The 17,677-nt window shown below is 37.9% G+C and overlaps 1 protein-coding gene across 1 annotated transcript; it reads left to right on the top strand.

Moving 5' to 3' along the window:
• Positions 1–9,267: 9,267 nt before the first annotated feature.
• LOC113345861 (UDP-glycosyltransferase 89B2-like) lies at positions 9,268–11,002 on the top strand. The gene has a single exon (XM_026589519.1). The coding sequence runs from the start codon at positions 9,343–9,345 to the stop codon at positions 10,921–10,923; it is 1,581 nt and encodes a 526-aa protein (XP_026445304.1). The 5' UTR covers positions 9,268–9,342; the 3' UTR covers positions 10,924–11,002.
• Positions 11,003–17,677: the final 6,675 nt, after the last annotated feature.

The raw sequence follows: 17,677 nt of genomic DNA on the forward strand, positions 1-17,677 counted from the left end.
CAATTTTTCTTTCTAGAGGGAGGAAACTGATTCATATCCATGTGGTGCTACAAGCTCTACCGGCTTACCTAATGTCCTTGTTTATTGCGCCTGCTTCCGTGGTTAAGAAGTTGGAAAGAATTTTCAGAAATTTCCTTTGGAATGATAAGGATAACAACCACAAGTCCCACTTAGTGCGTTGGGACGGAGATTTGAATGGGTAAATCATTGTTATATGTGTGTGCATGATGGTGAGAGCACTGATCAACTTCTTCTCCATTGTCCGACTGCGTGGAAGATTTGGGGCTCTCTGCTAAATGAATGGTCTATTAAATGGGCAATTCCTTGCGATGTGATTACGGACGTAGTTTTAAGCACATAATGGACGTAGAGGTGAAGTTTTGAAGGTGCTACTGGCTGCAGTTTTGTGGTTCTTATGGAACGAGAGAAACGACAGAGCTTCCAATGATAAAAGCAAGACGGAGTTGGGAATCATAACAGAGGCCAGTTTCTCAACATCTCCATGGTGCACTTCTTTATCAGTTGGAAAGAAGTTATATTCCAACCACCATAAGCTAATCTGTTGTCTGTTTTATGTTATTGTTCGAATTCTACTGATTTTTTAGGTGGTTTCTTTAGCTTATTTTCCTGTTTTTGGTTGAGGGCGTCGACATCATACTTCATGTATTCTGACTGTTTTCATCTATAAAATGTTTTATTTACCGATAAAAAAAATAAAATTGATGAGCACAAGACCGGTCCTGAGTATTTCAGTGGCCGAAAGCGAACGTATGTTAATATTTTCTCCATAGTGACTTAAATAGGATAATCTCCATTTCCTGGTGGACTAAAACTACATAAAATTTGGATAAGTAACTGGCTTGGACCTACACTAGCAGCATTATTAGCTATGTCCTTCATGGACAGATGCATTATTAGCTGGACATAGCAATTTGGATGCCACTTTTAATTGCTATGTCCTTCATGGACTGATGCATTATTAGCTGGACACAGTAACACGAAATTGAAAATTCTACGGCTAGCCATCGTACCATCAAGAAAAGATACCGACAGTTGGGATCGTGGTAGGGTGCATTGACCACATGCATTTAACTTATATAAAGGCACTCTTATTAACTACCGGTGAGCAAAACCCCTGTTGGGATGAAAACAACGCTGTTTGTTAGGCCTATTTCTATGCACGTGTCAAAAAAAAAGTTGTTTGGCATATCAGGTGGCATGGCAAAATAATTGCGCTACTATTGGAAAAACCAATAAGCGATGGACATTCTAACAAACGATATTATGAATAACGTTGGTGATACATTATCGCTGGCTTTAAACATTAAAGCGAGCGATATAATCAATATCGTTGGCGGTATTAATTATATCGACGATTGGATATTTTGCAATGGTTATTCCCCCTACTGGTTCCTATATATACGTCCTCGTATTTCTCCAAGGTACTCACACCTACTTCAACCTATATTTCACCAATTTCTCTATTTCTATTCACATCTTAAATTTCATAATCATCAATGACGAGATCCAATGAAGAGTGAAATGTTATTATGAATCGGTTTAGATTACAACAAGAAATTCATCGAAGGAGGTTGCAAGAACTTGACGATGAGGAAGCTGAAGATAACAAACTCATCGACACTTTGAAGCTAGTACATATGGCAAAAATACCTAGAGTTCTAGAGCCATAAGAAGTATTCTCAAGAAGGTATGTGTATCGAGGGAGGGAAATTTACCATCAGAAGCTGATGCACGATTATTTTCTTCCCAGTTGTGTGTACTCTGATCAAAATTTTCAAGGTCGATTTCGTATGCCTCGTCATCTGGTGATCAATATTATTGAAGAGATTTGTCGAGTAGAACCTCAATTTAATTATCAGTTTGATGCACTAAATATTAGAGGTCATGGTCCTGAACAAAGAGTTACTTCGGCTTTAAGGTTCTAGGTTATGGCACTCCAGAGGATGCAAACGATGAGTACCTTTGTATGGGTAAAAAAACTTAATTCACTTACCTTTCATTGTTTTGTGAAGTAATGATTAATCATTTTGTTCCAACATATTTACGAAAACCTGTTTTGAAGTTTCCTATCAACTGTTCTTTGCTTCTCGACGATCTTTTGATATTCCATAAACTCCGCCATGTTAAAACCACCGGAACTCCCTCCTTGTTGAGATAATTTTCTATCTAGTCTTGCATTGTTACTCCCTAGCAGTTTTATCTTACCATCATCATAATTATTAAAAACTGAGTTACCTTTTGGGTCTCTTGCAGTATCCGGTGAAGAATTTGGTGTTGAGGGAGAAAAATTATATGGTGACCTTTCAGGTACTTGTTGATTAGTTAATAAGAAACGGGATTATATTTGTTCAACACCTTCAAAATATGATAACAACTTTCGAAAGCGAACTGTTTACCATGTTTTCGCTGCCAATCTTTACGAACCCGTCTTTCAAAATCAACGTCGTTCTGACCACTTTCCTTGCCTGCTCTCTTCGCTTGCATTATCAATGCAACATAAGCGGCTACTTCCCTGTTGATTACGATAAAGTTTTCTGCTAATCCTTTTGAATCATGAGAATTGATGTTCATGATTTGTTATACATATTTATGAAATATATTATCCCACATGGTGTTACCATGTTGTTGTGCATCATCGATACAATCTATGGTAAAATAAACATAATTACGACAAATGCATTCATCCTTTATCAGGCTGTATTTTGCACCGCGGACTTTGGTTTTTCTAGCTTTTCCTTTCTCTTGACTTTTATGAATCCATATTACAAGAAATAAAGAATTGTAGAAAAGGTGTGATTGTTTTAGATTTGAAGAAGAAGATTGAGAAATTCTATAGAGATTTAGAAATTCTGGTGTGAGTTGAAATGAGATTGAAATTAGGTATTTATTGAGTGGAAAATAGTAGTTGTTGGATGAAGATCTGATAAGCGATGATCAGACCTGCGAGCGATAGCTTGACCATCGCTGGCGCTATAAAGACCAACGAGCGCTGGCTTGACCATCGAGCGATGGACACTCTATCGCTCTCTGGAAATATGTCGCGTATGCCTATATGTTATTCCTGACATATTGGCATATGAGTTTGGCAGTTTGGCATACCCATAATCAGTTGCATATACAGAAAAACATGATGTTTTCCATATGCATAGGAATATGCCTTATACAGGCATTGTGGATAGATGACGCGTTTTTTTTTTTTTATCATTATTGCTTAATTTCCCATAATTCTTTTTTCTAGAGTGACAAATTCTCACAAGGCAAGTTTCTTCTTTTATTTAGATGAAGCTGCTGGTATGGTACATGGCTGCAGTCCGAAGGTGCATAACGGCTCGGCACAGCCCATCTCATAAAATCACGTGTTTAGCGTGCTACGTGTTGTGCTGGGCTCAGCCATAAATTTAGACGTGTTGTGATGTGTCGTGCCAGAAAAATAATTGTGTTGACTCGTGTGGTGCTATGCTAGCCTACTTATTTTATATTTTTCAAAATAAATACTTTTATGATATTTTAGTTAATATATTATAGAAATCAATCAGCATAAAGAAAATAAAATGTCAAAAACTGGCTAAAATAAAGACTTTTTTGTGAAATATGCATGAAATGTGTGTAATGCGTTTATTTTATATATGATTTGGCTTTATTTTATTTTTTTTCTTCTGATAACAAGAGAAAATCAGAATCATAAGAGCAACATACAGTAAAATGACTGATCCGAAAACTCCAACAAAAAGAAGAGAATGAACTCTGGTAAAGCATAAATACACGTATGATTTAAGAACCGATTTGATTAGAGAGGGAATGATTTCAGGCACACCATTTTGTTTGATTGTTGTCTTCTTTAGGAAAATATACTCCAAGTACAAAGGATTGATTAGCCCATAATCTTGAGCTGGGAGATGAGGTTTCCCGCCGGAACCCATCGGTCGGAGAAGGAGAACAAAGACCCATATAACCCAAACCGTGAAACACCATTAATACCACAAAGAATAAGCACCATAAAGGAGCAGATACGAAGCATCATTTAAGGGCATAAACCTTACCAAAAAGCAAGTGAAAAACATTGCAAACTAAATCCAAACGTAGATGAACTTTAAACTACCAACTAATTATACTAAGACGGATAAATAAAGTGGAAAACATTGTTCCATTTCTTCGTTCCCATAGTTATTCTTACTATGACGAACAACACCATTTCCACCACACCAGGAAAGCAAGGAGCAGGAGAAGGACAAAAACTAGGCTGACTCACTTGAGTCATTCGGAGTCGGGTCAGCCAGTTGAGGGTAGTAATTGAAATTGGGCTATCGAATTGAAATTGGCCTATCGAAAAGAGATACAAGGTGAAGATGAAGATATGATTTGTGCGAAGTGATTTTCCATACCTCCTGTAATTAGTACCTCATTTATTTCGAACGTGGTGACAACTGAAAATAATCGACAACAAAAAGAAAAAACAGTATGTTTATTTTCTTAAACTTTTCACAGCCCACGTCGAATTGGATAATACATGGATTGCTACAGCCAACAAAAAAAACAATTCAAAGATTTATACATATGCAATCGAAAAGGAACTGAATAATAGATCGCCAAGATTTGTATACGCACTTGAACCTCACGACTGAATTCACAGGAACTCTACTCAATATCTCAAAAATTACCCCTTCCGGAAAAATTGGGTGTATCTCGCAATCTAGTACATCATGATAACCAAGTTGAGCGCGATCTAATTCTTGTTCCTTCTCGTGTTGCTTCTATTTTATAGATTTGCTATGCTTATTCATCTTCTTCCTACCCTCTTCCTTCTTCCCAACCTTGTATTGTATGCGAACAGCTTCCTACCTAGGGCGTAGGGTTTTTCTAGGGTTTGGTATATATACAGAGAGATTTGCTTTTAGGGTTTTTCTAGGGTTTGGTATTTTTCCATAGGGTCCAAATGAACCTTAATCGTGCAGTGAAAATAGGCTTGGGTTTTTCTAGGGTTTGGTATATAACATACATCGTACCTTCTCCATCAAAGTACGATTCATGCGTTCAGCTACCCCATTCTGTTGCGGTGTCTTCTTAACTGTGAAATGCCTCTTTATCCCCTCATCCTGACATACTTGCAAGAATGGATAACTCTTGTACTATCCACCATTATCCGAACGTAGTACTTTGATCTTTCTGCCAGTTTGAGTCTCAGTTGCCTTTTTCCACCTCACAAAGATTTCTAGGACTTCATCCTTATGCCTCATGCTGTACACCCATACGCGCCTAGAATAATCATCAATGAACGACATAAATCAATATTTCCCTCCCAATGATGCATTCTTGAAAGGACCCCAAATATCTGAGTGAACATAGTCAAGAACTCCACTAGTATTGTGGATAGCTGTGCCAAAGCTTTTTCTTGTTTTCTTTCCCTTAACACAATGTTCACAAAATGCTAACTTGCAGGCAATATCACCTTTCAACAAGTCTTGTTGAATCAACCTATGAAACGACTTCTCACCTGGATGTGCAAGTCTCATGTGCCATAGCTTTGTCTTCTCGATAGTTGCACTCTCGATGTGTTCAGAAATAGACGCATCCCCTGTTGTTGTACTCCCAATCAAGTAGTACAAGTTATGATGACGTGTTCCCTTCATGATTACCATAGATCCAGAGATTACCTTTAGAACACCATTTTCAGCGACTATCTTATAGCCCTTAGCTTCCAAAGTTCCGAGTGAAATCAGATTCTTCTTTATGGCAGGAACAAATCTTACCTCCTTCATCTCTCTAACCATACCATCATGCATCTTGATACGAACACTACCAATCCCAATCACCCTGCAGATATGATTGTTTCCCATACGTACTTCTCCATCAAACTCTTCAAAACTTGAGAACTAGTCCCGATAATGGACATATATGATATGTTGCTCCAGTATATAATACCCATGTACCATCTGTAATAGTACAAGTTGATGGTGTCACAATTAGTAAGAAATCAGAAGCATCATCTAATTCTTCATTACCTTTAGCAATGTTCACCTCGGTATTACTATTATCTCCTTTTCTTTCCTTACGCTTGGTACAATCCTTAGCCCAATGACCAAAGTCGTGGCACCAAGCACACTCATCTTTCTGCAGTCACGTTCTACTCTTAGAACGTCCTCTACCTTTACCATAACCACCATTCTTCTTTCTCCTGTCTGATGAACGACCTCTTACAAGAAGCAAATCATTATTAGCTTCACTTGCAAGGTCTTCACGATCCATCTTCCTGAACTCCTCACTATGCAATGCTGTATTGTCAGCGTATGTCATCTTATCCTTGCCGTGCATTAAAGCTTTAATCACGGGTTCATACCTTTCAGGAAGAGAGTTTATCAAACACAAAGCTTGTTCCTCGTCGTTGATCTTCTCATCGTAGTTAACCAACTCAGCAAGAAGTTTATTATATGAATCTAGGTGCTCGGTTAGGGTTGCACCTCTCTTCATGTTATAGCGATACAAATTACTTTTAAGATGTATCCTATTGGCCACGTTTTTCACAAGGTATTCCTTCTCTACCTTTTCCCAGAGATCCTTAGCTGAAGTCTCGTGCTGATAATTAACTCTTACTGCAGTTTCTAAACACCCTCGTATAGAAGCAAGACATAATTTATTCATCTTGTTCCACTTCTTATCAGACATCTCCACTGGCTGACCTTCTAAAGCTTCTTCTAGGTCAAGATGAACAAGAGCATCCATTACGTATTTTCTCCATAAACCAAAGTTATTGGTTCCTGTAAACTTTTCTACCTTGAGTTGTGATCTATGTGAATGAAGTATTTCTTCTTTTGTTTCTTTATCTTTACTTGTGGACTCCGAATGTTCTCCTAAAAGATCTTTCGGATCAACTGGTTTATCTCCGTCAACCATTGTTCTTAAACAACCAAATGTAGATTAAAAAAAAAAGAACCTTTGAGATTGGTATTACCTCAAGCAATCTTCAGAAAAATACCTTCACTTCAACTTCAATATGAGTAACCCGTATCCAAGAGCGTCTCCTTGCTATGATACCAATTGTTGCGCCAAAGCCTGCGGAAGCGTTAGGTTTGCACTACTACGAGGTATCTCAATATCTCCAAGAACATAATCACATACACAAGAAGAACAAGTATTTAACGAGGTTTAATCCTCGGGAAGGAATAATCAATTTTATATATCACCGTATAGGTTGGAATATACAAAGCCTTTAGACGAGAAGAAGAGAACTCTTACTTAGTTCTGGTGTTTTTTTTCTAGTTCTCTCTATGACTATTTATACACATCAATAGGAGTGGACACATTCCTTAACAAGGAATACTTTTCCTACAAGTATAGGGTTTCCTAACTTAGTTCTAAGAACAAACTTCTTAAGTTTCTATACTTAGGACACAAGTACTTGGTTTCCTTAACCCAATCTAGTCCTTGACCATCCTACCAACAATTATATGCAGTCCTTCTCATAACGTGAAATTCTGCTTGCTGGGAAGGCTCTCTGCACTGCACACGTAAGTGCTCACGCATACTTCCACTATTTATCGCATTAACCAATCCACTTGACACCCCATTTACTATTCCGCCTGCATAAAGAGAAAATAATCCCACTCCTCTCTCCTCTCTCGCAGCCTTCTTCTATTTCTTCATTCCCATTCTTCTTCTCACCATGACTAACACCACCACGATTTCCACCGCACCACTAGGAAAGCGAGCAGGAGGAGGAGCTAGACATATAGGTGGGGGTTCTCAAATCCTGTTATGAGAACATACAAAACCTTTGAGATTGGTATTACCTCGTGGGGGTTCTACCACGAGGGGTGGGGGTTCTCAAATCTTCATCTAGGTGGAGATTATATCTTTTTTCCTTTTTTCCTAATGAATGAAAACCACATTATTAGCTAAACAAAATATTTTCTAATCAAATAAAATTGAACATGGGATTACATCATATACAAGATATTACCAGACCAACGTTCGGTTATCTGGTATGTAACCGAACTGTATAACAGTAAAGTTCGGTTACCTATGTAAATTTATCGACGACACTAAACTATAATTTTCACATATAAAGAAGGAGTTCGGTTACAAAATATTTTCTTGCGAGATTACAGAACTAACAGTTTGGTTACCTAAAAGTTGATAATATTTGCGATATTGCCGAAATGTTCTTCATTTTGAAAGTTCGATTACAAAATATCTAGGGTTTTTAAAATTCTCCTAGCCGAAATGTTTACTTTAACTACCACTTTCTATGGGTTTTGATGATTTCTAATCGATTTCTTCAACAAAAAACGAATTAAAAGGAATGGGTATGAAGGAAATTACCCGCGTATTTGCATTTCACTTGAATCATACTTCTTGGTTGTTGTTGGATGATTGATTTTGCCTCTCAACTTTGTTTCAAGTTGTTTGGAAATTCTTTTGGGAGATTTGCTATATTTGGGAGTCCCGGACTCGATCCTGGAAGTCTTGGAGTTTGCTTGGTACGAATTGTTTATAAAGATGGATTAATCGACGATGAAATTTTTTCGAATCGACGATTAACGTTGATGTCAACGAAGAAGAAGAAGAAAAGAAGAAGATGAAGAAGAGTTTTGAAACTGATTAAAATCAGTTTTGTTTTTAGGTTTTAATTTAATGGGTTAGATTAGTGGATAGTTGTTAAATTTGTGGGTTATTAGGATTAATTATAATCTTAATTAGAATAAGGACAGATTAATCTTTCCTAATCTTTTAGGACACCCCTTAAAATATAGGGTGAATATTTCTATCACAAAATAATCCCCCACCAAAATGGGCTAGTCCCAAAAAAAAATGGTTCTCAAAAAATAGGCTTGGTCCGGGTGCCAATTGCTATATAGTCTCCACGAAAAATTCATGTCGGAAGTGGCATATTTCCTCTCTCTTGCATCAACCAATTTTTTTAACAAGAAATTCATAAGCAAGCTTATGAGGGTACTACAATTACGTAGCATATGTCCTGTCAATACCAAAAACGGGCCAAGAAACAGAATTGTGGCTATTTCCAGTACTGAAATCCTTTATTGCTTACCTATTTCCAGCAATATTTTATTTTTATCCAGAGTGCTTAAACGTTACATCCCAACGGTGAAAAGAAGGTGGAATTATATGCAGTCCTTCTCATAACGTGAAATTCTGCTTGCTGGGAAGGTTCTCCGCACTGCACACGTAAGTACTCACGCATACTTCCACTATTTATCGCATTAACCAATCCACCTGACACCGCATTTACTATTCCGCCTACATAAAGATAAAAGAATCCCACTCCTCTCTCCTCTCTCGCAGTCTTCTTCCATTCTTCTTCTCACCATGACTAACACCACCACGATTTCCACCGCACCACCAGGAAAGCGAGCAGGAGGAGGAGCCGGACATATCCTCGTCTTTCCGTTTCCAGCACAAGGTCACATGTTACCTCTCCTCGACCTCGTACACCAACTTGCCGTCCGCTCAACCACCACCACCAACACAACCATTACAATTCTAGTGACGCCGAAAAACTTACCGTTACTAAACCCACTTCTAATCCAACACCCATCCATTGTTCAAACGTTAGTACTACCATTCCCAACTCCTGAAAACAGTCTTATACCACCAGGTGTAGAAAATGTCAAAGATCTTCCCTCTGGTTACTTCCTACCCATGATTCAAACCATTAGCAAACTTTGCGATCCTCTCCTAAACTGGTTCCAATCTCATCCATCCCCTCCAACTTATATCATTTCCGATATGTTTCTCGGCTGGACACAAGACCTCGCTGTCCAACTCGGAATCCGGCGAATTGTTTTCTCTCCTTCTGGTGCTCAAATTCTATCCGTCATTTCCTGTTTATGGCGCGATCTACCAACCCCGGCGAATACTGATAACAACAAAGATAACGACGACCCTTACGCGTTGATTCTGTTCCCGAAAGTACCCGGTTGCCCGAGTTACCCATGGTGGCAACTCTCCTCTCTTTACCGTGCTTATGTCCAAAGTACTAAACAAAGTGGTGGCGATAAAAATTCCGGTGACTTGGAATTCCTCCGGAAGGATTTTCTCGGAAATGTAGAATGCTGGGGTATGGTTTTCAATTCCTTCCATGAGTTGGAAGGCATTTACTTGGACCACATGAAGAGGGCCTATTTTGGCGACAAATATCTATGGGCTGTGGGCCCGCTATCACAATCCGGGCCAACAGAGAGAGGTGGGGCCACATCTGAGCGAGCCGGTGATATTTTTACTTGGCTAGATACGTGTGATGATCACAGTGTTGTGTATGTTTGTTTCGGTAGTCAAGCAGTACTGGATAACAGTCAGATGGAAGCTGTGGCCGTTGGATTGGGAAAAAGTGGGGTCAGGTTTCTATGGTGTGTAAAGGAACCAACTGTTGGACACGTGTCAGATGAATATGGTTTGATACCATCATGGTTTGAAGATACAACGGCTGGTAGAGGATTAGTAGTGAGAGGATGGGCACCACAGGTGCAGATATTGCAACACAAGGCAATTGGATCGTTCTTGACTCACTGTGGTTGGAACTCGGTGTTGGAATCCATTGGCGCTGGAGTACCGATGCTGGCTTGGCCGATGGGTGCCGATCAATTCATGAATGCAACACTGCTAGTCGATCAGGTGAAGGTTGCTGTTCAAGTTTGTGAAGGTGCGAAAACAATTCCGAACGCAGATGAGTTGGCTCAGCGTATAGCTGAATCAGTAGCTACAGGTGGTAGCACTTGCGGGAACCAAATGAGGATGAAAGCTATGGAACTGAAGCAAGCCGCTTACAACGCAATCAGGGTTCACGAAAATGGAGGCGGGAGTTCGACCAAAGACTTGGATGATTTGGTGCAGCATCTTTTCTCTAACCAAATGGCAATGCTATCGAGAGAGCTTGTTCCTCCAAACTGATAAATGCAATAGAGATAGGATAATCAATGTAAAGAATGGAGATTTCGTATTAATGGAATAATTTTACTGTTAATGCTATCTTGTCGTGCATTTCTCACTGTCACGAATTGATTTTAGTGTTACAGTCAAAGAATTTTACTCTTGCTTCCACTGTTCCTTGATGAAGAGATAACAAGGGTCCGGGCGCCAGCATTCCAGTAGTAACAACCCTTATGTCTGTCTAGCATCATCATCAACAATCTGAAAAACCACTATAAGATTATCCAGAAGCTGCCAGGCCATGATTGATGGAGAAAATTTATCTCAAGTCTGAAACCATATTTTATGCAAATCATCACTGCGATCAATTGAAAAAGAAAAAAAAAATGAAGAAAGAAAAGAATGCTAACAGTTTATCCAATCCTAATGTTGCACAGCGCACAAGACTGTCAATCGATTCTTCATTATTGGACATATGCAACCAAGTTTCTTATGTCGTCTTCAGATAATCATATTTGTCCTTTGACAATCATAATTGTCTTAATTATGCAACATTTCCTTTCTGCAGATAAAAATTCGGTTCTGGAAGTTGACCAGTACAGGTTCTAAGTCAGCTGGAGCAATCTGCATTGTCTTTCACAAAGAAAAATAGAAGTCCCCGACTCTGTTTGTGAAGGAGCATTTGCATATAATACAACTTCTATATCGATTCAGTTCTGGAGATCTACCTGAAATCCCCTGTATTGTGTCTTTCAAGCGATCCAACATAACAATATCTCCAGTGTGCAGCCAACCCTCTTCATCAACTATGGAGTTTGTTGCACCACCGCCACCTGGAAACCTTCTACGTATATCAGTAACCAATAACTCAATATGTCTCGAATAAACGATTTCTCTTTTCAAAGGGTGTTAGGTAAATCAAACATACATAGACAGAAATGAACATCCTTGACAACAATTGTTCGATGCATGTGCTGCTATCCACCAGAGAAGAGCAGCGAATATGTAAGTAAGAAAATTTGTTAGAATGTAATGAATACCACGGATACAGAAAAATATGTGAACCACTTGGAGTGATGAAGGAAAATTAGACGTTCAACCTGACTGTTTTAAACAAACGGTGTTCAAGAAGAAGCCTACAACCATAATCAGCTTATATTACCTTTCACAGTTCACCGCCACTTTTGCCCGGAGGAAAACATGGAGCAGTGTCCCAATGCACAACTTTAGGTTGCATAATCGGAGCCAACAGTCCCGCTGAAGTTTCTATACTTCTGAAAGTATTCAGTACTGAAACCAGGCGAAGGTTCCTACAGCAGTGGCTCAGTCATACCATAGCCCTGAAGATGAGATAAACTCATACAATGAACAATCTTTTACCTCCAAACATAGACAGATTGTAAAGAATCCCATAATGAACAACAACGTATAGTAGGCAAATATACACACATTCATCCAACCAGAAAATCTAGCTATTGCAAAGCATCAAAAAGCGATAACATCACCCCATTACTTACTCAACGATAGTATCCCTTGAGTCGAAAATAAATACTCGATACTGACTGAAAAGTAAGTTTATGCAATTGAGTCATTTTATCAAACAAAGTAAAAGCATGAACAAACATTACATGTAGAAATCTGTTTGTTGATCCCATTAAGACACCGTAATGGATTTCATAGTAGTAGCCAAAGCACCATAATGTAGAAATCCACTTTTAACCCAACATCTCAAATAATTCAAATCACAGTCAAAGCAGAATCTTGAAAAATATGCTGCAGGAGGGAGACTAAATACTATCCTCCCTCAACCGAAATAAATACAGTATAAATAAATTCTCATCAAAAAATATGCACATGAAATTTATTGCATAACACTGAAATGAGTGGAATTATAAACCACATTGCAGTATAAAACATTTGAAACAAAATGGTTTTTAGTTTTTATTTGAAATATGCCTACGAAATTCGAATTAATTCACCTGTAGACTAAATTGACAAGTAGAATATATCTCAGTTGCCAGAGAACAACATCATAATTCCCAAAAATCCACTCAGCATAACCAGATAGCTTACCATCTGCAGCATTATCTTCTTCTCAGCATATGAAGATTATGACTATCAACCCCTTACAAGAAACAATACTAAAACGTCCACAGCAACACAAATCCACTCAAACCCTTGGCAAACGACACCATGGAAACAAACTATTCTTCCCAACTTCTAATTCTTCTTTGCGGCAACAACTACCTTCAACACTTCCTATATAAACAGTTCATACATTAGGAGATTAAACTTATCTTATGGATCGATTTTGTTGACGAAATTGTCGAATCGATTTGTTGATATTGAATCTCATCGAATCTTGTAGAAGTACAAATGACGCTGATGACAATTTTAGGTTTCTATGCATGTTGAATCTTGCTGAATTGATACTCAAATTTGCTTTCTGATGATGAAAATTGAATCGAATTAGTTTCATAACTTTCAATTCTCTGCCAAATAAATTGAACTGATCAAAACTTTGAATGTTATTCTTCAACTTGATATAAATAATCGAATTAAAAGTTCTTAAAATCACTGATTTAGCTAGGATTAGATCGAATACGAAAGAAATTATTTTTCGTCTATACAAAGGCACTGTATAGAAGAAGATAGTGAAGAAGAAGATGAAATGTTAAGTTTGCTAAAGGCTTTTAAGGTTTATAAGGGTGGTTTATTAGGACCGTCGATGTTTTTAGAGATAAACATAGATAGACGATAGATTAATTATTTGCGACACCTGGCAACTTTCGATTCCATCAAATGTGGATCGTTGATTATTTCCTATAATCAGGTCAGACATAAATCCTGCGCGTTCATTTTCTTACAGATTTAAAAAGGTGAGAACTTCTCATAATGTTACAGTGTATAAAGGGCAAATGGGTAACTACGCGTCTTTAACTCATCTCATCTGATGACAAATTGACCGTGTTGACCGAAAAATTTACAAAAATAACGAATTTGGATGTAAACATGGATGGATGCCTAGATTTGCAAATTTGAAAAAAACAGGCATATGGTTGTCTATCGGGTTGAAAATCAGGCCTATATCTGTTTATAATCCTTGCTTCAATCTATTTCATGAGAATGCTAAAGTTTATTGTAACGTCACACGAATTGGTAATAGCTACAGTCTGTCTCCTTCGACAAAGATGCCATGTATCATTCAGTTATTCGTGCTGATCACATTTCCCAGGATGAGAGTGACAAGTCATTTTCAAAGATTGTATGTTCATAGGAAAATCCTTCTTAAATTCGAATCCTAAGACAAAATGAAATGATAACGAATGGGATTATTCAGAATAAGGGCCCATCCGAATCTCCTAAAGTTGTTGGGCTCTCTCCATCCGCTCTATTGAAATCCAAACAAAATGGCCTCTTTGCCTGAAGGTTTTATAACGTGCAAGGGATCGGTAATCGTTCTATTATTGAGGGACCATCTGGTTATTCTTCTACTTCTTCTTCTCTTGAAGAAATCGATCTCTTATCTGACCCTAGAAACACTGTAACGCCATCCATTAGCAATTCGTCAGAAGAAGTTGGTATTCATTCTGAAGTTCAAGTTTCCAGGATCATTGAAGAATTAGACAAAGAATTTGAAGGTGAATTTCAAGTGTTTATAGGTGACATAGCTTCTTCCTCAATTGGTATGGGATATGACTCCATGATTAATGCTTCTTCTTTAGATAATATTGAGGAATTTCAATCAATTGGTATTTATCCTAGTGGTCCTACTGTTGGGTTAAAAATTATTACTCCTTCATCTCCAAATTACAAGAACAATTCAGAGGAAGATAAATCTGATAATTACTCTCCAACTCAAGTAATGGGACAATACTCCGTGGAAAATTTAATTGATTCTCAATTCATTCCAACCCCTTCTGAGGAATTCTTTGCGGAAGCTTTGGTTGACAAAGAAAAATAAATGGTGGTGGCTAAATTTATTAAAGTCGATTTCAACCGGCTATCAATAAGATTCTTCAGGTAAAAAATGTGCAAGGTATGGGCTTAGTTAGAAAAGGGTTTTGATGGTGAATGCTACCACACTTGATCGTGTAGATAGAAGCTATATTTATATCAATATAAATCTCAGTCTGTTACAATGTGTTTAACAACCAAATGAGATTACACGCCATTATTGTAGGCTACTGACTTTGACAGAATACTTGTTCAGGGTCTTAGGATTGAGGCATAATAGGCAAGTCTTATGGAGTCTTGCTAACACTCCCCCTCAAGTTGTATTGTAGCTCGCGAAGATGCAACTTGCTTCTCAGTAAATGAAACCTTGGCGCTAGTAATCCCTTAGTGAAGATGTCTGCTATCTGATCTCTGGAACTAATGAACCTGACTTGAAGTTGCTTTGAGGCTACACGCTCACGAACAAAGTGGTAGTCTATCTCTATGTGCTTGGTACGAGCATGAAACAAGGGATTAGAGGTTAAGTACGTTGCTCCTAAATTGTCACACCAAAGTATAGGTGGCGAGGTTTGAACACCAAGTTCCCGTAGTAACGAAAGCTGCTGAGGTAGGGTGGATTGGTGGCTTTCAAGTTCGTTCTAATGGTACTAGAGTTAGTCATCTACAATTTGCAGATGGCACTCTGGTTTTTCTTAATGCTGATATTTCTCAGGTTAGGATGCTTAAGTAAAATTTACTTCTATTTGAATATGCTTATGGCCTGAAAACCAACTTTGGTAAAAGAAAAATTTTCGCGGTGGGTAATGTTGAGAACATAGAGATGCTTGCTTATGTATTTGGTTGTGCAATTGCGGCTTTTATATCCATCTACCTAGGCCTGCTCCTGGGAGATAATGCCTTGTCCTGCAACAAATGGGAGAGAGTGGTGGAAATGTGATACAATAGGCTTGCAATCTGGAAGAGTAGGTATCTTAGCAAAGCAGGTAAACTTACCTTGATTAAGAGTTTTCTTATGAGCATTCCTATTTACTACTTTCACTATTTATGTGTCCTCAATCTGTAATTGCAAAAATTGAGAAGTTATTAAAAAATTTCTGTGACAAGGTGCGAATAATGTTAAAAAACACCATTGGGAAGGATAGAAAAAGATCAGTAAACCTTTGCATTTAGGAGGCTTAGGTATTCGCAACTTGAGAAAAATCGATAGAAGCCTTCTTATGAACTGGTGGTGGATATTGGGAACTGAAAAAAAACTCCCTTTGGTCTAAAATTATTGAAGAGAAGCATGGTTTGGCTGATTTAGGTTGGAAAACTAAACATTACAGTACTTCTCATGGGGTTGGAATTTGGAAGCAAATTGGAGCTGTTCAAAAAGAGTTCTTTGATAACATCCAATTCAAAAATGGTCAAGCTAATAAAATTCGCATTCGGGAGGATAAATGGTGCAATGAAGGGACTATCGCTTCTCTTTGTCCAAATCTCTACAGGATCTCGATTGGGAAGAATAAATCTATTAGTGAAGCTTACAAGGCTACCACCGCTGGCTTCAGTTGGGATTTAGGATTAACACATAGAATATTTAATGATGCGGAGATAAATGAGCTTTCAATTATTTTCAGCAAACTCGACTCGGTTGTGTTTCACCTAGATGAAGATGACTCTATTGTTTGGCTTGGGGATAATTATGGTTCCTTCACTGTCAAGTCGGTGTATCTTCCATATGAACCCTATTTTGATGATATATATTCAATTAAAAGTAATGTGGAAGAAGAGAAGAGTATTAGAAAATAATAATTTTCAATCGAACGAGGAACGTCAAGGAAAGAGAAAAGAAGAAGAGAATTTTTTTTTTTAAATTAAGCTATATATATAGAGGTGATGGTGGTGGTAATCAGAGATGGTGGTGGTAATCGGTGGTTGGTGGTGGTGGTAATCGGCGGTGGGGTGGTGGTAATCGGCGGTGGTGGGCGATGGTGGTTATATATATAGGTGGTTATTATGTTGGTTTTAAATTAAATTAGGTTAAGAGTAGGTTAGTCAATTCAACGCTTTAGGACACCCCTTATAAGTATGGAGAGGTTGTCCTAATAAAACGTCCCCAAAAAAAACCATGGTAAACTTCTTGTTCTCATCATCCATAAATACTTCCAACAAGTTCAGGATGGGCTTGGGAAATTATATCAAGTTCATAGGTTTACTGATATTTGTACTTATACCAAGTTCAAGTTCTGGTTGGGCTTGGGAAATTATACCAAGTTCTGGCTGGGCTTGGGCTTGGGAAATTTACTTATGACTAAGAACAAAACAATATCCTTCGGAGAAAATGAAGTGACTACCGGGTTTTTATGATTATCTGTACTTCTTCCCTTCCCTTTTTCTGCTCAGGAAGAAGTATAGAAAACATATTCTAATCAGAAAAATGGAAGGAAGAAGTAAAGATAACCAGAAAGACCCTATAGTCACTTCATTTCTCTAGTCAAACGTAAATGTTATGTGTCAACAAGACTGTCCAGCCATTGCCACGTCTTATCTGGGCCAAGCAATTTAAGAGGGAAACTGGGTTGACCGGTTGCTTGTCAAAACTGTTACAAAAACAAAATTTTATCAACATGATGCTTCAAACCTTATGCTTTGCAAGATTGTTCACCACCTAAAGGTAATGATGATAACATAAACTTGTGGAAAGATAACTGAGTCAAGCAAGAAATCTTATTGGATGCATTTAACCAACAGTTAACTACATATGATAAATTAATTTTTTATTATAGTATGAAATCCATCCTAAAAGCCAGGGGTTCTAAAACTGGGTAAAATTATT

This window comes from Papaver somniferum, unplaced genomic scaffold (assembly GCF_003573695.1).
Source record: "Papaver somniferum cultivar HN1 unplaced genomic scaffold, ASM357369v1 unplaced-scaffold_84, whole genome shotgun sequence".
Taxonomy (NCBI): Eukaryota; Viridiplantae; Streptophyta; class Magnoliopsida; order Ranunculales; family Papaveraceae; genus Papaver; species Papaver somniferum.